The 24,004-nt window shown below is 45.2% G+C and overlaps 1 protein-coding gene across 1 annotated transcript in view; it reads right to left on the bottom strand.

Annotated features, from left to right (window-relative positions):
• Nucleotides 1–24,004, bottom strand: part of SLC6A11 (solute carrier family 6 member 11) — a 124,082-nt gene that overhangs the window by 60,501 nt on the left and 39,577 nt on the right. Inside the window, exon 6 of the mRNA XM_010377274.2 lies at nt 4,808–4,942. Coding sequence (XP_010375576.1) covers nt 4,808–4,942 — 135 coding nt within the window. The remainder of the gene's footprint in view (nt 1–4,807; nt 4,943–24,004) is intronic.

Here is a 24,004-nt window from a genome sequence, read left to right as displayed (position 1 = left end):
TCCAATGAGCTCCAGTGCTCATTGAAGCATTTCCTTTGAGAGCCATGTCAACACACAGAAAGTTTCAAACTTTGGAGCGTTTAGGGATACTCAACCTGTATATATATGTATGTATGTATATATGTGTGTGTATGAGATCATACATATCATATACATAGTTTCATTCTAGCAATAATAGCAATAAAGCCATGGTTTTGATATGGTTTATGTCCTAGTTTTATTCCTAATGCCTATTAACATACATACATAATTGAAAAGAAAAAACATTTCTCCATGACTGGGCCATCAAATGACTCCACCTTCAAGGCCATCTGCTGGGGCAGGCAAGTGCAACCTGTGACTGAGGGAGGAGGGGACAAGGCCCCCTAGAGGCTAGGGGCCTTACTTAAGGTCATATCACCACTGCAGGAGAGCAGGAATGGAAACCAGTGCTTCCTGCTTCTTCATGGGCTGGGTATTCACAAATGGGGACAGTTGGAATCAGGCCACATTGGGCTTCTTCCTGCAGCATACCCCAGCTTCCAAAAATCACCAACATACATGGGGTTTTGTTTTCCTTTCCCTTTTGGGGTCGCTATCCTTATTTATGCCACAGAAAATCAGCAGTTGCTTTTTGGGGACATAGTTGTTGTTGGGACACACACAAACACACATGCACGCTTCCTAGCCATCACTGATAGAGAATCAAAAAACATTACAGCTCACGGATTTGGCAATCTGGAGGTCATTAGACTTTTTGTCAAAGAGAACCTTCTCGTGAAAAATGAAAATAGCCCTTATCCCTATCATTCAACAAACATTTAAGGAACACCTACTGTGTACCAGGCATTGAGCTCATCAGGGACTAAGGATACAATGGTAGGAAAGGCAGATACAGACCTTGCTCCCAAGCTGCCTTCTCAGCTAGTGGCCACCCTGTGGAAAATTGTCAATGCCTACAATAATCTCTGACACAGAGTAGGCACTCAGAAAATATCTGTTCAACAATAAATGGACATTGAACAAATAAAGATCACACACAATTATATATACACACAAATATTTTACTGTAAATATATAGGATATGTAGGTGCTTTGGAAAATAAGTATGGGGTGCTGGGGGGTGGTGCATGGTTGAGCAGTCAGAAAAGACTTGCCTGAGAAAGTGATGTTTAAACTAAGTCCTATAGGATGGGTGGGCCAGGCACGGTGGATCACACCTGTAATCCCAGCACTTTGGAAGGCCGAGGGGGTGGATCATGAGCTCAGGAGTTCAAGACCAGCCTGGCCAACATGGCAAAACCCCATCTCTACTTAAAAAAAAAAAAAAAATACAAAAATTAGCCAGGTGTGGTGGTGCACACCTGTAATCCCAGCTACTTGGGAGGCTGAGGAGGAGAATTGCTTGAATCTGGGAGACGGAGGTTGCAATGAGCTGAGATCGCACCACTGCACTCTAGCCTGGATGACAGAACAAGAGCCCATCTCAAAAAAAAAAAAAAAAAAAAAAGGATGAGTGGATTGTTGGTCAGCCAAGGTGGGGAAGGCGGCTCTGGGGAAGAAAGAACGAGTGTTTTCAGCGGAGAAACAGCATGTGTGAAGGCCCTGAGTTAGAAAGGCCATGTCTATTGGAGGCCCAGAGAGGAGGCCAATATCTGGAATGAGCTGAAAGAGGGGGAGAGTGGTAGGGGATGCAGCCAGGAGGCATCTCACAGAGGACAGTGGGGATCCCACCATTTGGATCTTATTCCAAAGACCACAGGGAATCCCAGGAGGGATTTAAGCAAAAGAGGTGCCCATCGGATTTACATTTCAAAAAGATCCCTCTGTTGCTGGGTGGGGAGTGGCCTAGATGGTCAAGGAGCCGTTTCTGGATGACCAGTTAGGGGGCTACTACAGTTTTCACGTGGGAGATGGTGGTGGCCTGGACTAGGCTGGTGGCAGCAGGGGTGGAGAGCAATAAGGACGGAGTCGGGGGTCATGTGGAGTGGGGCCCATCAGCCCCTGCTCACATGTCCCTGAGGGTACTCCAGTGCACTGTCAGCAAACTTTTTCTAGAAAGAGTCAAGCTGTAAACACTTGAGATTTTGCAGGCCTGTAGGAAAGAGTCAACAGAGCAGGCCCAATGTCGCTCTAAAGTTGGGCCCATTTGTAGTGTTGGCTCTTGCCTGGTGTCTGCGAATTGGGCTTTTAGGATGCTCCCTGTGGTACTAAGTGACATGGTTGTTTTGTATGCCTGGAACACTGAATCCCATAAAGTCTGCCTGCTTAGACTGTTTGTACAGCAATGTGATTTCTGGTAAATGCCTGTGTTTCCTCTGACAGTCTGGAAGTCAGAGGGTTGTGGCTGATCATGGAGGCAGGGAGTACCTGTGCAGTCAATAAAACACCCTCACTAAAAACCTGGACTCTGCATTGCAGGAAGGCTTCTCTGGGCAGAAACCCTGCATGCATGCTGCCGCATTTCCTTGCTGGAGGAAGGAACACAGTCTGCATACCTGCTCCAGGCAGGAGGGAGGGGAAGTGAGAAACCTGTGTATGGATTCCTCCACATTCTGCCTGGTGACTGTCTTTGTCTTGCTGATGATGGAAACAAACCACATCCATGAGTATAACTGCTTCTGTGTCCTGTGAATCCTTCTAAATTACCAAATATGTAGGTAATCTTGGGTCCACCCCCTGACACAGAGGTCCACAGGGTTTCTGTCTTAACTACTCAACTCTACCTTTGAGTGCTAGAACAGCCATGGACTATAATATGTAAACAAATAACAGGCTGTGTTCCAATAAAACATTATTTATAAAAATGGACAGAGGGCTGGATGTGGCCTGGAGGCCATAGTTTGCCAGCCTACGCTCATGGAAAAGCAGGGACTCTCCAAATCCATTTTGAAAACTCTTTCATGTCACCAGTGGAGAAACTGAGGTCCAGAAAGAAGGAAGGGAGAAGGAACTTGTCCATGGTGACTCAGGATCCATGGCAGAACCAGGAGAACCCAAGTCCCAACTCTCAGACCAATGTGCTCTCCACTACTTAATACTGGCTGGTGGCCAGGGCCTAAAAGGAAGGAGATGGTAGAAAATGGCCTGGCCTGACTCACTTCTGTGTTCGTTCTCTCTCTCTCTCTCTCTCTCTCTCTCTCTGTGTGCGTGTGTATATGTGTGTGTGCAGGGCTCTGAAGTTTTAGGTGCCACCTGGATTTTCCCAAACTTTTTTGATTATAAGAATCGCCTCTGAGGGTTCTTAATAATATGGATGCCCAGGTGCCATCACAGACCCACTGCAACTGGATCTCCAGGAGTAGAGCCTGGAATCAGCATTTTTAACCAGTTCCGAGATATTCGGATGATCAGCCAGATTTGGAAACTCTGGGTGACACTCAGTGGCTCTTGAATGACTCCCAGGAAAAAAGAAGCCCATAAGCAGAGGAGAGAAGGGGAAATCTGTCTTGGATCAAGGCAGAATGCATGGCCATCATAAAAACAGACCGACCAGTGCTTTGTAGAATATGTTCTCCAAAACTGCTCCTTCAACTGAGCCTTTGCCATCAGAGACCAGGAACTGGCAAAGCCAACATTGAAGCTAATTTCCTTCTTCCCAGGGATTCTGCCTGCAATTCAGAATGCCATGCAGGTGCCTAGTGGTATCCTCAGCCTCAAGGCCCTGCAAGGCATGGCAAACTGAGACAAAAATGAGCTCACCTCCCACTCTGCCCACAGTGATGAGGGGCTTCTGAGCTGCACTAACCATCCCCCCAACAAACACTTCCCCCTCAAGCTCCCCTAACAGGAGGTGGCTGGAAGCCACAGATCGCAGACTTGAAATTTCCTGCAAGCCTCATTTCCTATTTGGAAACTGTACTGATTCCATGTGTTCTGTATTTTAATAGAAAAATTAGTGCCTGCTCGCCCGCTCAAATGTCTTTGATTAAGTTACTTCACACACTAGAATGACCTAGAGGCCTTTAAAAGATACGGACACCTGCAACCCACACCCAGAGAGTTCATTTTAATTGGTCTGGGTTGTGCTCTGGGAATTAGCGTTTTCAAAAGCTCCCCAAGAGCTTCTGACATGTAGTTGAGGTTGAGAACCACTGGGCTTGTGAGATGTTCTGTTTTTATCTGTTTAATATAGTCCAGGGCACACCACCATATACCCACTTAGAGAACCTTAGGCACAATCACTACTCACCACTCAGAACAACAAATGCCTTACCAAAGACAACTGATAGCTTAGCCAGCTTCTCCAACTCTTTTTTTTACTATGAGCTACTCCCACAAAGAAAATCAATCACGAACAAAGACCCAGTTTCTCTCACCGAGAGGCACTACTGCAGAGATCTGTGATTTGGGGTAGAAATGTGTTTTTTTTTTTTTTTAATTTTTAGTTAACTTCTAACTGAAATGTAGTATTTGTTTCAATTTTAGATGCAGGCAACAAACTGCAGTCCTGTTAGCAATAGAAATTCCAGATATTTTCATATCATGGTATAGCTATCTTGAAATGTCACTTATGCTCATTGCTGCTTTAAAATCACAGTAGTCGTCAGACTTGCTGCTGGATCTGGCTATGTAATGTCCTCATTTTAAAATGTACATCTATCACCATGTCACAAATTGGCCTTTTAAAAATGTTTCGGTAACGGTATTTTAAAATATTTGATTTCCTACGTATTAAATTTATGCACTTAAAATTATTCTGGGAAAGAGGTCACAGACTTTCCACTGTTCAACCAGCCGTTGAATCCCAGTGGCCAGTGGCAGGGGCTCTGCAGAAGGCTTCCCAGTGGTGGTGGTTGATGCTGCACATTGAGCAAGCGACTCTTACCTGTGGGTCGGAGAGCCGGGAGAGGTCAGGGTACAAGTAGAACTTGATGCCCTCTGAGGCCCCGGGCAACGTGACCCCTCGTATCAGGAGGATCAGCAGCATGATGTAGGGGAATGTCGCGGTCACGTATACAACCTGGGCACAAGAGGAGAGGAGAGAATCAAGAAGGGGGTGAGAGCAATGGGCTTACTTCACTCAGCACAACGTCCTCTGGGTGCATCCGTGTTGTTGCATGTTGCACCAGGACCCTGTCTCCCAAGGCTGACTAGCATTCCCCCGTGTGTATAGACCACACTTGCTTGATCCATTCATCTGCACAAGCCAGTCACAGAAGGAGAAATACTGCATGACTCCACTCATGTGCGGTACCTAAGAGTCAAATTCATAGAACAAAGAGTGGGATGGCAGTTGTGGGGAACTGGGAGGGGGGAAATGGGGCATCACTAATGAAGAGGTGTAAAGTTTCAGTAGTGAGATGCATCAGCTCTAGAGACCTGCTGGGCAGCATTGCCCCTACAGTCAACAACAATGCATTGGATACTTACAAATACGTTAAGACAGCAGATCTCATGTTAAGTGTTCTTACCACAATAAATAAAATTAAAAAGGAAAAGGAAGCAGGGGTGATAGGAGTGGGCCACAGAGGGGGTAAAGGAAAGAAGGGCTTCCTGGTGCAGCAACAAGAAGTAATCCCTAACATGGTCTGTCCTCCTGCCTCATACCTCACCAAAGGCAAGGTCTTTCGGTGCTATCTACTGAGTGCCTGTGATGTGTTTGATTTGAGAGTGATGCTTGTTGAATTTTTTTGACCACAACACAGAAAGAAATATATATCATAATCCAGCACACACAGAGCTGAAAAGGAAGTTTCACAAAATAACACATGTGTGATACATGCTAGTATTTTGTGTCATATTCTTTTTTTAATAAGCTGGTCATGATGTTCTAAATCCACTTCAGAATTCACTATTGGGTCAATACCCACATTTTAAAAGCCACAGCTCTTACTGAAAGTTAAGTATTCATAGCTAAAGAGAGACTAGGATAGCACAGGATGGTATAGGCTAGACTAACGTATGATAGGATAGGATGGTATAGCATAGCATAGCATAACATAGCATAGCGTAGCGTAGCATAGCATAGCATAGGATGGCATAGCATAACAGAGGATAGCATAGCATAGGATAGCACAGCATAGCATAACATAGGATAGTGTAGCATAGCATAGCATAGGACAGCATAGAGTAGCATAGGATAGCACAGGATAGTATAGGCTAGACTAACATACGATAGGATAGGATGGTATAGCATAGCATAGCATAGCATAGCACAGGATGGCATAGCATAACATAGGATAGCATAGCATAGGATAGCACAGCATAGCATAACATAGGATAGTGTAGCATAGCATAGCATAGGACAGCATAGAGTAGCATAGGATAGGATAGCATAGCATAGCATAGCAGAGCAGAGCATATTATAGGATAGCAGAGCATGGCATAGCATAGCATGGCATAGGATAGGATAGGATAGGATAGGATAGGATAGGATAGGATAGGATAGGATAGGATAGGATAGGACAGGATAATATAATGAAGGTGAGAAGAAGGGAGGGAAAGGAAGAAAAGGGCAGAAGACTTTGGGGGCATTAAAAACCTAGGACCTGCCTGGAACCATTTGGGCTTGGTCTATTTGGAGGCAGGTAATTGAACCCAATGAACCTGTGAGACCCTTTTAGCTAGTGGATTCTGGATAGGAATCAAGACAGTCAAAGACACAAACCTCCTCTGAGCTTCCTCGCACAAGAGCTGCCTAGAAGGAGGCATCAAGGCCCGCAGGGACTGTAGGAGTTCCCGTCCCAGGGGCTGCCTGTGGCGCTGGCTACACCCCTTAATTGAGTTCCCTGCAGGACTCAGTGTCCTGCCAGTTTTAACTTCTCTCTTTTGTCACATTCACTCCTCCAATCACTTGGTTCTGTCCTCTCGGTGGGGCCTGCCCTCTCCATCTGTTCAGATCAGCAACTTGTTGACATTTGAGGTCCAGGGACACTTGTGAGAATCTAAGGACCTGCCCTCCAAATGTGCTCAGATGCAGATATGCATGCAGGTTTGGTTCAGAGACTCCTATTTCCCAGATATTAGAATCTATGCCCTGAGACTTCCAGCTTTCCAAGGCAGCCTCTCACTCCCGTTCAACCCAGGGTTTCTTTGACCAGTGCTTCAGTCCTCCACCCATTTGTTCATCCATATATTCCTTTACTCACTCAGCTCATCCACCTACTCACTTGCTCACCAAAACACTCTCATGCACCAAGCACTGAGCTAGGTCCTGGAAGGTAAAAATAAGACTGAATCACAGGAGGGAAGTTTCTGCTTCAAGCAACTTCCAGTTGGTGGGAAAGAAAGACTTATAGACAGGAGGTCATGCCTTATGTCATCAGGGGAGCAAAAAGAATGGAAGAGCACAGAAAGAGTGAGTCCCTCACTGCAATAGCAGTCCAGAAGGGCTTCTCCAAGGAGGTGTCAGCCCATAAAGGATGATGAGGAATTCAGGACTTGAAAAATGGGGATGGAAGGAAGAAGGGAACAAGACACCCCCACTCCATGCCCAGCCCTTTATACATGGTAATAACAATGGCTGCATTGACTTAGCACTTCCACACACGAAGCATTCAACAAGAATGAGGAGGCATGATTATCTTCTTTTTACACATAACAAAGGTCAGAGAAGCTACTCATAACTTGCCCAGGATTGCCCAGTGAATGAACGGCAACCAGACATGGGGGTCACAGCAAGTCCTGCCTGACTCCAAGGTCACACATTCAACCACCAGGCTACCTATGTACACAACCTGCAACACTCATGACAGCCATGCAAACCCTGTGTTATTTTCACATTTTCATGTGACTACGCTTGCTGGTTATGCTATGTCCAGTCTATATTGGGTGGACTAAACCAGTGGGGAGTCATTAAGAGGGTCACTTATAACCTGGCCAAATGTACCCTCACTGTGCCCAGGCACCATGTACAGAAGACTGCTCCTCAATTACTATAGTGACATGGTTTATTAGGTGGCTGATGATAATTTTGAAGCAATTCCATTGTTTAGAGTTCTAAATCGATGCTCTCAGAAAAGTCAAGTCATTCAGTTTGTAAGTGACAAAGCAGAGATTTTAAACACAGTCCTCAAAAATAGGAAATTAGAACCAGCAAAGATTGGTGACAGTGGGTCCTGTGGACACACCGTGAAAGGCTGGATTATTTTATTCAGAAAATGTCTGTATTCTGCAATGATGGCAACCTCCCCAGCCCACTCATGGCCCCTGCACCACCAATTTCTGCATCCCTGTTTCCAAATCAACCATCAGCTCAATTGACACGTCACATAATCAACACAATCTCTTGCTATCATATGTAATGTACTCCAGAAAAGGTGCAGGTCAAATATATTATAAAAGAGCAGAAATCAATATTAATATTAATAAAAATAAGAGGCCAGTAATCAATAAGGCTTGATAGTTTCTGCAGAGAGCTAAAAGTGCTATAAAATCTCCAGTTTCACTTAGCTTTGTATGCAGCATCTATGATAGATCTTTGGCATTTCATATACATTCTTGATTCATTTCCTTCAAAATTACCACCCCCTCCCGAAGCCAATCAGCTTAAGTCTATAAAACATCAGGTTGAGGCTAAAAACCCATTGCTTTCATTTAGTAGTTTCCACTTTTGTCTGTATTGTGTGGTAGAAGATTAATTATCCAGAATGTCCAAGAGCTGACCTGTTCCAGATACATAATATTTGGAACTCAGCTATCTTAATTCCCAATGCTCACAAAATTTAAGGAAAACAACATTACCATGTAAAACATAAGAACAACTCAAAAATCATAAAAATTTGTCCTTTACCTGTGGGAGAACTTTGATGTGACTACGCTTGCTGGCTATCCTATGTCCAGTCTATATTGGGTGGACCGAACCAGTGGGGTGTCATTAAGAGGGTCACTTATAACCTGGCCAAATGTACCCTCACTGTGCCCAGGCACCATGTACAGAAGACTGCTCCTCAATTACTACAGTGACATGGTTTATTAGGTGGCTGAGGACAATTTTGAAGCAATTCCATCGTTTAGAGTTCTGAATCAATGCTCTGCTTCTACATTATATTCAGGAGAACTACATTCCCTCCACTGGTATCCACACCTTCATTTTTACACTTCTTTTATAAAACCACAAACCAAGGGAAATAAAATATTCAAATCAATTGCCCAAAGATCACAGTGCAGACAAAGAGTTAGGCTGCCAAAATGAAACCACTGGCTGGCAGGCATTAGCCCAGAAAAAATCATTTGTAAGCTGCGGTTTGAGAACCTCGAGTCAGGGTACAAAAGGTGGTTTAGGGGCATCATTATGTAAGGCACACAAGCGGAGAGTGGTATGAAGGTTGAAATTCAATGCTGAGGATAGCCTGTGTCTATAGCTCTTTTAAAGCCACTTTAAAAAGTGGCTCTTTAAAAGTTACTTCTAATGTGTTTCTACCCTTGGCCACACCAGGCACTTGGACATCATCTTTCACTTTTACTGAGAACAACTATGTATTGTCAAAACCACACAGATTCTTGTCATCCAGAGACTGCGCATAAGTGACACACATACTGCCACTCTTTCCTCTTGTGCCTTGCCAGACACCACTAATAGATCCCAGCATTCTTTGCAGCTAAGCTTGGATGCAGCCTCAGAACCCTCTACACAGCACTCCAGGCAGCCCGCCGTAATCAGCTGGAATGAAACCCATCTATCTGCCACCCTTGATCTAGTCCATGTTTCATTTATGCTTTCTCAGACTCTCCTGCAGGTCAACAGAATGGTAAGACCCAGGTCTTGTCCTTGAGGAAGGAATTTATGCACATGAGCATCTAGGAATGAAACTCCTGGGATCATGACACCATACAATGAGAGTCATACAAGAAAAGGAGGCTATGCAGACAGGTTGAGAAGGTGCTTCCAGTGTCTCTGGGAAGGGATCCAGCCTTCTCCTGTCTGTGAACATGGGCTGGAGCAGGGTTTCCAAAGATAAGCAGGAATGGGAGAGGCTGGGTCAGGCAGGGAAGATGTGGAGCTAGCCAAGGATGTAGAAATAGGCAGAAGGCATTGTCTGCCCCCTCTTATATCCAGGAGCCTCCAGGTTGTCACTCAGGTGTGCTCAAAGTTAGCTTCAGCTCTCTTTTCAGCTTCCCCCACATTCAATCAGTGATCAAGTCTTGCCAACTAGATATCTAACTATATTTTGAAGTTACACCCCCTTTTCACCCCCACTGCTGGTGCCATTCATCACCTTTCTTCTTGGTCACTGACAGCCCATACTGTCCACACTGCAGCTGCAGTTACAAAAATAATAATCCTGTATGTCTCTTCCCTGTTCCTGAGTCTAACCTCCTCAGCCTCGCATTCAAGGTTGTGGGATATGATGAAAGGGTTGGGTTTAGAGTCGGAAAATGCTGGTTCAGTCCTGGCTCTGCCTGGGCTTGCCGTGTGACTTGGCCAGTCTCCACCCTTCCCCAGACTACCAGGTTCCCTGCTGTTGGGGAACGTGCCAGGCCTCTTAGGCCTCCTTGCATTTTCTCAGTCTCTCTTTGTCCACAGAGCCCATCCCCAGCTCCTTGGCCACCCAAGACGTTCGTCCTGTGTGTGTCTGAGTCAGCACAGGCAGAGGATTCCTCCAAGTCAGGGCCCTGCCCTCCAGTTGAGAATTCATTGTCCTCTCTATCTTAAAGGTCTGGAAGCCAAGGCTCAGAGTGGTCCATTTAAAATGGCTATAGAAGCCACCCTCTTAGCCTCATAAACCATACTGTCTGCCCAGATGTTGCTGAGAGGATGAATTATCCTGTCCTCCCTGAGCCCCATCCCACATTCATCACCCTTGTCATTCTGCATCCTCCCAGCACCTAAAATTGCTCTCCATCAGCATTTTTCTTGCCTTGTAAGTTTAAGATTTCTACAATATAAGGGTTTGGTCTTTTGTTTTCCCTGCTGTATCCACAGCACCCAGAACAGTGTATAGCACATAAGGTGTGCTCAATACATATTTGTTGGACAGAGGAACAAAGAAGCAGGCTGAGATCTGGAACTCTGAGGTTACAATGCAGGTCATTAGGAACACTGCTTTGTGCTGCATCCATATGTGATGCTGGGTCCACATAAAACAGGATTCAGAAAATTGAATAGGATTTTCAGAGGCATGTTTATAAACAAGGACATCACAAAGGATTTGGCTTTAAAAGACAGACCAGGTCAGATACAGAGGGCAGGGCAGCTCAGATGCAAGGTGCTTCCTGGCAAAGTGTCCCTTTCAAGATGTCTGAGGCCCCAGAATTTGTCTGGAAGAGGCAAGAGGCCACAGCAGGGTTCAGGCATTATGTTGAATTATGCAGCATTTGGTGATGGGTCTAATAAGGTCTCTGACAAGGTATCATCAAGCCTGACTGTTCCTGGCCACTGCCAGTAGTGGCCCAGGCCCAGAAGGGTGGGTGTGGAGAAGGGAGGGTCTAATCTGTCAGAACCCTCAGTCCATGAAAGGAGGCGTCACTGCCCAAAACACACCCCTTGGTTAAGAAAGAGTTTTCACTATTGTTTAATTCCCTTTTCACAGGTCAAGGCTTTCTGAATATAAAGGTTAGCACGATTGGTGGTAATTACACTGTATCCTGTTTTAATTGATGCTAATTGCTCATTTACATCCCAATACTGGGATTGTGGGGTGGTTTTCCCCCTACTTCCAGGACACGGCCATTTATTTCAGAGCAAGGAGATTGTCTGATCATTTGGAATGTCACAAACATTGTAGAAGGGCCACCCCACCCTAAGTTTTCCAGGATAATGGAGTCAATTGGAAAGCCAAGTCTTGTTCAAAAGGCATCCAAAAAAAGCAGAGTAGTGTGGGGCAAGAACCTAGGACCACAAAATCAGAAGATCCAATGTTCTGGGCAGCTGGGGCCAGTTCCATACCCTCTCTGGGCTGGCATTTACCATCTACAAAGAGGCAAGGATAGACTAATCCAAACTTCAATCAGACATAGTATTTTCCCAGTATTTTTTTTTTTTTGCCATATACACATATCACCTTTGTATTATTTATTTAATATTTTTTAATTGTACTAATATTAATTAGTACATTCTTTAATATTAAACAAATATGCATAATGAGAAAACTGTGAATTACCACCATAAACAGAAAACTATGATCTCTTACTGCAAATGGAAAGTAACTACAAAAATAAATGTGATGAAAATAAAATGTGATTAAATTCTAGCCAAAGGCTCTGAGTCTGAGCTGTGTTCTGTCTTTGTTCAAAAGCAGGAGAAGCAAGTTCTAGAGAAGTGCTAAAGATAAACCAGCACCTCAGCGTACCTTTCACCTTAAGGGACATGAAAAGGGAAGAGCTGTCTCACTTCGTAATTGGATGCTCTGCAGTCTGGGTTCATGGATTATCACTGAAATCATCCCGTGAACTACCAGCGGAAAGAGCTCTTTCTGGATTTGCGGGAAAGGACCAGATGGATGCTTTCTGAGGTCCTTCCCTGCTCTCTCAGTCAGCCACAAATGACTTGAGTCCACAGCCAGGACTCCTTGGAGCTATCCAGGGTCCTGACACGGATTTGGGTTGAACCTTCTGTGAACCTGCTACCCAGAGCCTTGGAAAATGCTGCTATTAACAGAACACCTACTGGGTGCCAGAAATATCTCATACAGTATCTCTAACTAATTTTCACACAACTTCAGTAGGTTCTTTCCCCACTTTGCAGACAAAAATTCCTCTGAGCCTAGGCAGACAAAAATCTCTCCTAGCCTAGGGAGCTCTAGGTCACAGAGCTGGAAGTATTCAGAAGTCTGCTCTCTCCAGCACACATGCTGCACTCTGCCACACATGTGGCCAGGTGCTGCCATCTTGTTGTCTCCTCTGGCTGTCTTTAACCTCAAGTGTTCAGTTTGCCTGACATTTGGCAGCAACTCATAATCCATCGCCTACTCTCCCAGCCAGGGGGACACTGTGCAGTTCCGCCCCTCCCCCAAGTCTGCTTCCAGTCAGTCTCGCCTCTATCTCTCAGGTGCATCTGCCCATCCCATATGGCTGGAAAGCATGGCACTGAACATCCAATCCCTAGGCAATCACTCTTTTAAATATCAACTGATTTTTCTCCCCTTCAGTTTTTTAGAGACCACTACCTGCATTCCCAGGAAAAAACACTAGAGCAGTCAACTAACAGTCTGGCATAACTCCCACAAAGACACTATTTATCTTTGAGAATAAAATGCTAAGAGAATGCATATCTAAAGAAGGAAGGCCACCCTGGACACATCTGGCCTCCTCACAATTTTTACCACTGTTGGAGGTGTTGTTCTAGAACATTCTAACAGAAATAGTAAATGTAGGGGAAAACTTTCTGTTTTAAGCAACCAAATTCTAAATAGGTAGAGTCATGTTTTCACAAGAAAACAGTGGCATTTCTTCAAGGGGGTAACGGTACTTTAACAATGCAGTGGTATTTCCATGAAGAGCTAAAGTTATAATTTTTTGTACAAGTGTAAGTGGTGTATCATTAGCTGTGAAAATTAGCCTGTGTGTGGGGCCTAAAATAATCTAACTAAACACTGACCCATGTGGGATCCACATTTCAGGGCACTATCCCTGGGCTGGGTTGAGGAGGAAGAGAAGAAAGGTATTGAGGGGCAGGACTGGAGCTGGGAACAGCCCAGCAGGTGGTCCCCATCCCACCATAGCACAAAGACCATGACTCTATTCTCCCTATTCTGCAGTAACAAAACCCCTCATTTTCGGAAGGACCTATGGCTGCCCTGAATAAAGACATCTCCCAGCTTCCTTTGTAGATGGATATGGCCATCTATGTTTTGGCCAACAAGATAGAAATGAAGGTGCCATGTACAGCTTCCAGGTCATGTCCCTAAAGGGAAGGGCTGTATCCTATCCTTCCTGTCTTGCCCTTCCCATGGGCTGAAATGAAAACAAAGTCTTGGGCCATCTTAAGCCATGTAAATGAGGGCAACACCCTAAGGAAAGCAAAGCAACAGAACAGAAGGAATCTGGGTCCCTGAAACCAGGCAGCTCACACCCATGCTGTTATGGGAGAGAGAAATAAACTATCCTATTTACGCTCCTGTTCTCTGAGGTCTCCATTATAAGGATGGAAGCTAAATATCTAACCACCAATTGCCTCTGTGATCTTGGGTGGGTCCTGTTTCTGCCCTGAGTTTATTGTTTTTCACCAAATGGAGGCACCAGCCCAAATGATCCACACTGTTTCCTTCTACTCAGACATGAAGAGAAGATTCTGAGGACAATCCAGGAGCTGAAGGTGGACCCTTAAGAGTGACTATCCTTCTACACCTGGAGTCAACCAGGAACAGCAACAAATGGAATCAGGAAGTCTTCAGAAAGTTTTGTCTGTGTAAAGAGCAGTTAGAACAGCTTTGCCAAAGATATCACCATGTCTTGGGAAGCCACAGGTTTTTGTTGTTGTTGTTGTTGTTTTTGTTTTTGAGACAGAATCTCACTCTGTCACCAGGCTGGAGAGCAATGGTGCGATCTCGGCTCACTGCAGCCTCCGCCTCCTGGGTTCAAGCGATTTCCTGCCTCAGCCTCCCGAGTAGCTGAGACTACAGGTGCTTGCTACCACACCCAGCTAATTTTTTGTAGCTTTAGTAGAGACGGGGTTTCACCGTGTTAGCTAGGATGGTCTCGATCTCCTGACCTTGTGATCTTTCCACCTCAGCCTCCCAAAGTGCCAGGATTAAAGGCGAGCGCCACTGTGCCCGGCCACCACAGTTTTAGCTTTCTCTGCCACAGTTTAAAACGGGCCTGACTGGATGGCCAGATTTGGCATGGGCCCCATCACCAAGCACAAGCATGGGCTTGGCGGTCCATGAGACCTTCCTAAGCTTCCCTCTTCCTTCTGTGTGAAATGAGGATAATGCCTATTTCAAATGATGTCGTGAGGATTGGTTAGAGATCACTCTGCAAAGCATCTGACATGAAGACTGCTCAATAATTAGAAAGCTTGTGGCTGCCTTCACTCACAATCACTGTGCAATAAGCAATGTCTGTCCAACCCAGTGAGCGAGTGGCCTTGGCTGGCAGAGAACAACATATCTGGGGGCTCAAGACTACAGACAAAGAGGCAGGGATCAGCTCTGTCTCAGCTGTGAAGGGCACTGGGAAATGGCTCTTGACAATCCTTATGGATCTTCTCCCTGATAGATAGGGGTGGTAGTGGAAGGCTGGTATTAAGAGGTGATAATCCATTGGCTGGGAAAATCTGAGTGAATAGAACCCAGAGATAAGAAAGACCTCAGGACAGATGAGAAGCATACACAGCTGTTTGGAGGAGCTGCAGCAGCCAGACTCGAATGAAGGACAGAGGGAATCAGTCAGAGTGGCCACTATGGATGAGAATCCTCTCTGAAGTCCTAACTGTGGCAGCTGATGGGCCAGGGTGCAGACAGTGCCTAGAAGGAAGGGAAAAAATTATATCTGGATGAAACCAAATAAGATCATACTCCAATTTAAAATGATAGAAGGCACTCAAAGCTGAGATGAAGGGAAGCAGGGGACCCAACTGCACCATCACAGATACACACAACAGGGAGGAAGCCTGCCCTGTAAAGAGGGATGCCAGGCTTTCGGGAGTAGCCAAGGTCAACGAACATCTCCAACCTTTCGGATGCACCAGGAACCTGGTGAGGAAGGAGCTTGGGGGCTCTCCATTGAGGGGCACATGGTTGCTGGGGGCTCATGCACAGTTGTGGGGGGAAAGTGGCTGAGACTTCTCAGATACTGACAGGAAAACGCCCCTCCCAACCCTGAGAGGTCACAAGGGAGGGGCGTTTTCCTGTCAGGCATCATCGGGGCTGGGGTAAGAAACCAAACAGCTAGGAGCTTAGGGAATAGTGTCACTCTTTCTTCTCACTGATGGTTGGGAACATAAAGATCACCTATACCCATGGCTCATTCCAGCCCTGAGAGTCCAAGACTCTGTTATTTGATAATGAGAGACATCCTAGTTGGACACAGAGGACTCAAGAGGAAAAAATGCTTCACTTGGGAAAAATGGAAGATCAGAAGACAGCTAATAATAATAGGACTGACATTTATCATTTGCTTGATGTGCCTTATTCTTACATTACCCAATTCTAGAAGACAGAAAATATCATTCCCATTTCACAGAGATGGACACTGAAGCACCCAGAAGTTGAGCATTTGACCTGTGGTTGCAAAGCTAGATAAAGGCAAGATTCAAACTCAGAGCCACTCAGCTCCGAAGCCCTGAATGGACCCCTCGGGAGTTCAAGTTCCCCTATGAGCCAACTATGTTCATCTCACACCATGTCCTCCTGTGTCCCCTGAACAAACCCTGCACTTCCCTGCCTGCAAACCTTTGCTTTCGTGTCACCCTTCACCTGAGTGGGACAGTGGAGGTGAGCAAAGGAAGGTCCTTTCCTCTTCTCTACCTATGAAAATCTTGCTGACCTTCAAGACCAGTTCAATGACCATGTCTTCCAGGACTCAGTAAGAGGCCATCCAGGCAGAACAAAACACCCCTGTCACAGCCTACAACACACTGAGCAATGTGGCATACAGATATGGGGAGCCATCTTGGCTTCAGAAAATCAAAGTTCACATCCAGCCTCTGGCACTCTGTATGCATGTGGCTGACTTTTGGCAAGCTATTATCTTTCTAGGTCTTGATATTCTCTTCTGTAAAGTGGGGATAGCACGAAGAAGTCATTAGGTTCTTGCAGATGAATTCAATCCCTTTAAGCCTCAGGCTCTTAATCTGTGAATCATAGACCATAGTTCCCACCTCTCTTGGTAGGTGTGAGGATTAAATGAGCCCATGTCTACACAGCACCAGGTACAGTGACCTGACACATCAGCCCTCAGGAGACAGTAGCTCCCCTTCCTCCTTCTACTTAGCCCTTATTTCATTCTGCCTTGTAACACAGTCAGCTGTTCACAGATCTGGCTCTCTCTTTACTTGGTATCTACTCAAAGGCAAGGGCTTTTTTCATCTCTACAGGCTCTGAAACACTTCCTGAGAAGACCTACATAGACTGTAAATAGTTGATGAATGAATAAATTCAGATCTCAATAACATGGTAAGAACAAACAGAACATAACAAGACATAACCCCATATGTCTGCAATAAGCTCTGGTGTGAACAGTCCATGTTCGCATTTCAGCCTCTCCATCTGAGAGTAAAACACTCGCAGTTGAATTCCATTCATATCCATCCACTGAGCCCACGGTGTGCCAGGCCCTATGCTGGATTCTGAGAGCATGCTGATGAATGACCTGGGTCCCTGCCCTCAAGGGTGTGTGAGCTAACCCTAGAACAGATGTATATGACTGACAGGTCACAGGATGACAGCAGAGGGCCTCAGGCACATGCACAGTGGTGTGAGCAGCTCAGGTGGCAGTGGTGCGCCAGAGAGCTCCACCTGGAGCTGAACTCTGAAGGGGGAACAGCATGTTCCCATTGCTCCAGAGTCCTGATCTGGAATGTGCTACATGAAGAAAGTCCTTAAAGCAAGAAGAACCCAGGACACAAAGCAGGCAGAGTTCTTTAAGCTGGGAAAAATCACCTCCAAGGAAAGACACAAGCCCTGTATGCAACGGTGACAAGATACTTAAAAAGCAACCATGCTCATTAAGAAGGCTGAGCCCAATTTAAATCCCTGTCCACAGGATATCTAAAATTCACTGGACGAGGCAGTCTAGTGTTTAAGCCTATTTCATGGTGAATTAAGGTTAGCTAGGGAGTCAGTGCTATTGATTTTTACGTAGCTTTACCATAAAGACCACGAAAAGAAAACAAACCCAAAATGAAACATAAACATTCCACACAGTGCCCAGCCAAGCTGACACTGGTATTAGGAGCTATTATTTACTGCCTGGAAAACATATGAGGAACCTTGGCTAATAATGATTTAAATCCCGTCCATCTCTCTTAGACTAGAAGGCTGGTGTCACCGTGGCGACCAAGGTCACCATTAAAGCACACGTTCCCCAGGCAAGGATGTACCAGTGGTGGGACACTGCCAGACGACAAGCACCACCCTGTGTCCTCTCACTCCCTTAAAAACACTTGTGATGGAGTTGTAGAGAGGAGGGATCCGATATTCAGGGGCTGCATTTGGAGCCAGAAAGAGCAAGGTGCTGCCTTGTTCCTGCAAGCATCCCCTGTTCTGAAAGGCAGACTCTCCTCCCATCCATCCAATTGACCAAGGACTCTGGGTTCTCCTGGGTCCTTCCTCAGGGATCCTGAGCAACATGGATCCCTCCCAGCTCATCCATGCTGGTTGCAACATGCTCCTTTCAAAACTGCTTCACTTCTTGGAAGAAGAATCAATGCTCACCTCTTGTTCTCACCTCACTTGAAGACAGTCTATCCTCTTTCTTTCACTTCTCTTCTTGGCAGCCATCCCACAGGACACCAGGGACTATTACAATCATCCAACCTAATTACTTCTTCACTTGCTCGTCTCCTATCTTTGCAGCTTTAAAACTTTCCTTCATTGGACTTTTCTAGTTTTCTGCTTCCTTTCTCCATGATTTTCTTAAGTCTCTTTCACAGATTCATTACTTCGTGCTTTTTTTATTTTTTGTTTTTGTTTTTGAGACAGAGTCTCACTTTATCGCCCAGGCTAGAGTGCAGTGGTGCAGTCATTGCTTGCTGCAGCCTTGACTTCCTGGGCTCAAGTGATCCTCCCACCTCAGCCTCCAAAGTAGCTAGGACTATAGGTGTTCACCACCATGCCCAGCTAATTTTTTAAATTATTTGTAGACATGGGGTCTCGCTATGTTGCCCAGACTGGTCTTGAACTCCTGGGCTCAAGCAAGCCTCCCACCTTGGCCTCCCAAAATGTTGAGATTACAGGCTTAAGCCACCGTGCCCGGCCTCTTCGTGCATTCTTTCAATCAATTAATCAACTAACCAATCAATCAATCAACTTCAATTAGCATCTGTTATCTGCCAGCTACTGTGTTAGGCACAGGAGCAAGTCCTGCCTCACAGGTAGCTCTCAAAGGAAGCTGCTCTCTACAGATTTCCAAACTGTTTCCCAGAAGTGGGGCCTCACCCAGATCCTATTCTCCACTCTCCTGGGTTTTCTTTCCTATTCCTATGGGTTTAGGAGCCACCAATGTACTGATGCTCTTTAATCCTCCTCATACAGTGGTATCTCTTGAATTTAAGACACATATTTTCAACTCTCTTATGTATATGTCTACCTGGATTTCCTATGAAGACCTACAATTCCTATGAAGACCTACAAAGTTGAGTATGTGGATACTCAACACCAAAATTATCACTGTCTCCCCCAAATCTGTTCTTCCTTCTGTGTGCCCCTTTTAGATAATGGTGTCATCCAAGCTACAACCTCCATGTGTCTTCTTTGATTTCAGCCTCCCTGCTTCCCACTCTTCAAAGATAAACCTTTTGACAGGGAGGAATGCATAGTCTGACTCCACTTCCCAGAAGTTCCAGCACTCCATGGAAGGTGCTCTTACCCAGTATGGCCAGTTCCAATGGAAGTGCCCAGCCCAACACACGTCTTACAACCCTCGCCCTCCTTCTCCTGCTTTGAAGCCTCATTAGCCTGGATTTTCCCTTCTTCTCAGGGAACCCTTCAACTTCCTCTTCCTCTCAGCCCCTTACATGTTGGTGCTCCCCAAGTCCCATCTTCACTCTTGTGCTCTTCTCTCTTGCATTCTCTTCCTGGCTATCCCACTTGTTCCCAGAGCTTCAATTCCATCAATTCTAAGATACATGTTTTAAAAATGGTTCACCTTATTATCTCTGAAATCAGGATGGCTCCCAAGTGGCAGCTGCAATGTAGTTTCCACTGCCAGAATGGAAGGGACCAAGGACATAGCTCTTCCTATTGTTATCACTATAGCTGAGCTAAGGGCTTTGTTGGATAAAATATTTTAAATTAATTTAGTCAATTACTGTGTGAGATTTAGAATGTCTTTTAAAAAGATTACACTATGTCTCTGCAGAAAGGCACAGAAATAGGGATAAATTTTGATACTGTAAAGAAAATAGAAATCATTGGTGAAATGATCACACTTCCATATTTTCTTGCAAAGAAACAACCAATTATTTTGTGGATCCAAGAAAAGAAGATATCCCCAAGTAAATGAAGCTATGTTACATTCTGTTACTACAATACCCACAAACTGATTGCCAAAAAATACCCCAGAAAACACACCTGAGAAGAAGAATCTGCCAATTCCTTTGGAAGAAACTTCAAAGCAACAAGAGAGTCTGGTATGACTATTCCATGTGTCACACAGGAATAATGTTAAAGCAATGGATAGTAGATTAATTGGGAGTGTTTTTACTTCTGGTAAATGTTCTTAATTGAAAGCATTATGTACCTTCTGGGACATAAAATAATGATGTAACTTAGATTAGACAAAATATGGCATATTAGAGGTTTCTCATTTTGGGAAGACATAGGTCCCTTCAAAAATATGATGGTATCTACAGACCCTCACCCTAGAAAAATGTACATATCACAGAATCTCAGAATTTTTATACAATTCCAAGGGGTTCATGGACACGTTGAAACATCCACGGGCTCCAGGTAAAGAAATCCTAACATATATGCTAACGATTCCACTCCACCTGAGCTCAGACATACCTGTCTGCAACCCAAACATCTCTACCTGCAGAGTCACAGACATTGCAGACTTAATGGGTCCCCAAAGAATGGTCTCCCTCAACTCCAGCCAAAACTCTACCTGCTACCATATTTCTCCATTTCACCTACCAGCACCACTGAGCACTGGGCACTCAAGCCAGAAAGCCAGGCTTCATCTGGGGCTGCTGTGTCTCCTTTACCCTCTACACTGGGTCACAGAGGGCTGACTCATACTCTTGCATATTTCACAAATCCTTCCTCTTCTCTCCACCTCAAAGTTGTCACTATCTCCTACCCAAACTACTAAATGGCATGTGTTCTGGTCTCAGCCCCTGCTATTCATTCCACATGCTACATTTTATGGTGGCCTTTTTATAAAGCTTGGTTGTGTTCTGGTCTCAGCCCCTCCTATTCATTCCACATGGCACATTTTATGGTGGCCTTTTTATAAAGCTTGGTTGTGTTCTGGTCTCAGCCCCTCCTACTCATTCCACATGCCACACTTTATGGTAGTCTTTTTATAAAGCTTGGTCATAGCATCCCCTGGCTTTAAGCCTTCTGGTGCCTCTGTATTGCTCTCCATTTCTTACCAGGCTTGTCTACAAGCCCTTCATAAGGTGATCTCTACCTACCAATCCAGCCTGCTTCTCTTCATACACCCTCAAGGGCTGCCCATTCTGGGCATAAAGAACTTGTTCCATTCCTTTCCAGAGCCATGTTCTCTCTCTCTCTCTCTGGACAATCCCACATGCTGCACAGGACCAAGTCTTAGATATTTGCCTTTATGTCTCCTTAACTTACCAGAATACCTAAAACCCAGTAGGTGTTTAATAAGTGTATGTTGAATTAATTTGAAGGCACATAGCTCTGTAAAACAATAACACAGTATTAAATGCCATAGTGAGACAGAGAAACAGAGTGGGTTCCAGTCCCAGCTCTGTGACCTTGAGCAGGTTACTGTACCTCGCTAAGTCTCAGTGTGCCCACCTACAAAGTGGAAACAAAAATAACTTCTTCAAAGAATTATTGTGAAGATTAAATGACATAACGTAAGTTAGTGGTCACAACAAGAGCAGTACATCCTCTAAGGGTCAACCTGGAGACATGTAGAGGCATTTTGAGTAATCATAAAGATGGAGGTGATGCATTTGATGGCCAATAACTAGAGATGCTGGGAATCCTACAGTGTGTGGGGCCATCCTCACACAGCAAAAATCTCTCCTGCTTCTCAAGATTTCCGCATGTGCCACTTCCTGTGGGGTGGGGAGGAGCTGTTTATAATTATTCGAGTGAGAAGCTAACTCTCTTTTACATATATCCTCGAAGTTTTTTTTTAACCTCATTTTAATATAGACTGAATTTTCCAGAAATGCAATTACCATGTAAATTGAGGAAAGACTGTCTCTTTAACTCAGTACTTTACCAAGCATTGTTCATCATTTCAGAAAATCATGTCACTAATGGCTGCACTGTCCATGGAATGTGAGTGATTGACACAACCACCACTGTATTAGTTACTATTTCAGCTATTGCATTCATGGTGATTCTATAATACCATATGTGACTAGTTCTTATTTAAAGAGGTAAAACACGGAGAAAAAGTATGGACAATATTCAGTGGTGCATCGGCTCTCTTGTCTCACATCCATATGTATTTCTTACAAGCTGGTGCCAGCACCTGACTACTTCATTATGTTTTCTTGTGTGCTCGAGCATTTACATATTGAAATACATGCTGTTTTATTTATAATTTGCCCTCTTTTTGCTTTTCCTTTATAATATAGCTAGGGCATCATATCAATTTTCTTGAACGTATCTGTGCAGATTATTTATGAGTTGCATTTCAGGGTGACAAAAGCCATGTTACAAAATTCTTGTCATAAACAAGGGGTGCAGGGTCTGTGAGTGACTTGTAAAAGCCCTGGCACCAAGGCTGGCATAGAGTAAGCATTTGTTTCCTGGGTGTTGGTACTATTATTATCAATATACTGAGCTGATCACAATTATGACACAACTTAATTGTGATTCAGGATAAGGCTCTTGTCTGGCTTCAGCCGAGTGAATTATCGTCTGCTCCAACGTTCTCACTGGGGGTTCTAGTTCATTACACATCAGGGGTTGTCAAACAGGAAGGAAGACAGCTGCTACCCAGCATAGAGCACAATGTGAAGCCTGTTGGTGCCACCTCTACTTTCCCAAAATACACCCCCTACTCAGGAACATCAATGGCTCCCCGCTGCCCATAGGACCTTCCTCTGATAATTGTGCTTCCTCTACTCTGAAGTCTGGCCCAGCCTATGGCTTCCCAGCCCCTATAGCCATCCTTGGCTCTACCTTTCCACAGCCCTCCTCCAATGTGAGGTCCAGTTCTAGCCCCTCCCCTTGCTCAAAGTGATGCTGAAATCACACCTCTTCCAGGAGGTCTTTCCACCCCGGGCCACTATAACCTCCTTATCCAAACTCGGTACCAACACAGACTGTGCCAGGATTTGATAATACTTACTCCAGAATCATTTGATTATCTTCAGGTGAGTGAATCCAATCTTACTTTCCCCACTAAATCGAGAGCAGTTTGATGTTGGAGCATGGATTTGTAAAAACTACAAGCAATAATGATGAGACTTACATTGGGGTGTTCCCTGCATACCAGCATTGGGGGAGCATTTCCACACATCCCCTCACTTGAGCCTTATAACAACCTGTGAGGTGGGGGGCTCTCAGTGCCCCCTGGTAAAGCTGAGAAAACAGCTCAGAAGAAAAGAAGGCCTGTGCCCAAGGTCATCGGGGAGGCAGAGCAACCATTCAGACCGGGACCTACCTGGTTCCAGAGGTGGTGGAGCCCATGGGCTCTGCTGTCTTCCACCCATTCATTTTCAAATTACCCAGCCCACCACAGGTACCCGGCGCATCATAAGCGCTTGTCCTGGTGGGTGGGAGGGAGGGCCAATGCTTTTTGAGGACTCTGTGGGTACCAGGGAGAAAAGCACTGGTTTTGGGGTCCACCTTGGTAGACCTGGGTTTAAATCCTGACTCCTCCACCAGCTGTGGGACCCTGTGCACATCACTTACCTCTCTGGGCCTCAATATCTTCATTTGTAAAGTGGATTTGTCAACACTCGCCTGACAGTCTGTTGTGAAGGTTAAGTTAAATCATGAAAGTGGAGGGCCCAGGACAAAGTCCAGCAGTGCTCTGCAAACGATGTGCCTCAGCTCAGCAGGAAGGACCTGGGTCTGTCTGACTCCACTGCTTTCGGGACTCTCTCTTCCCATCATTTCCCTGCTTCCTTCTCAACCTGCAGTCTCCCTCCATTTGCTCCTGGTTTTCAGACAAGGGTCTCGCACCTACAGCTGCACTCTCAGAACCACACACAATTTCTATCAATCCTTTCTTGATTGTCACTCCTCTTCCCCAAGACAAGTTTTCCCTCTGCTCTTCCCTTAGCCTCCACTGGGGGTGAGGGAGAAGAGCAATTGGT

Source organism: Rhinopithecus roxellana, chromosome 1 (genome assembly GCF_007565055.1).
Source record: "Rhinopithecus roxellana isolate Shanxi Qingling chromosome 1, ASM756505v1, whole genome shotgun sequence".
Taxonomy (NCBI): domain Eukaryota; kingdom Metazoa; phylum Chordata; class Mammalia; order Primates; family Cercopithecidae; genus Rhinopithecus; species Rhinopithecus roxellana.
This window is presented reverse-complemented; position numbering and strand designations above follow the sequence as displayed.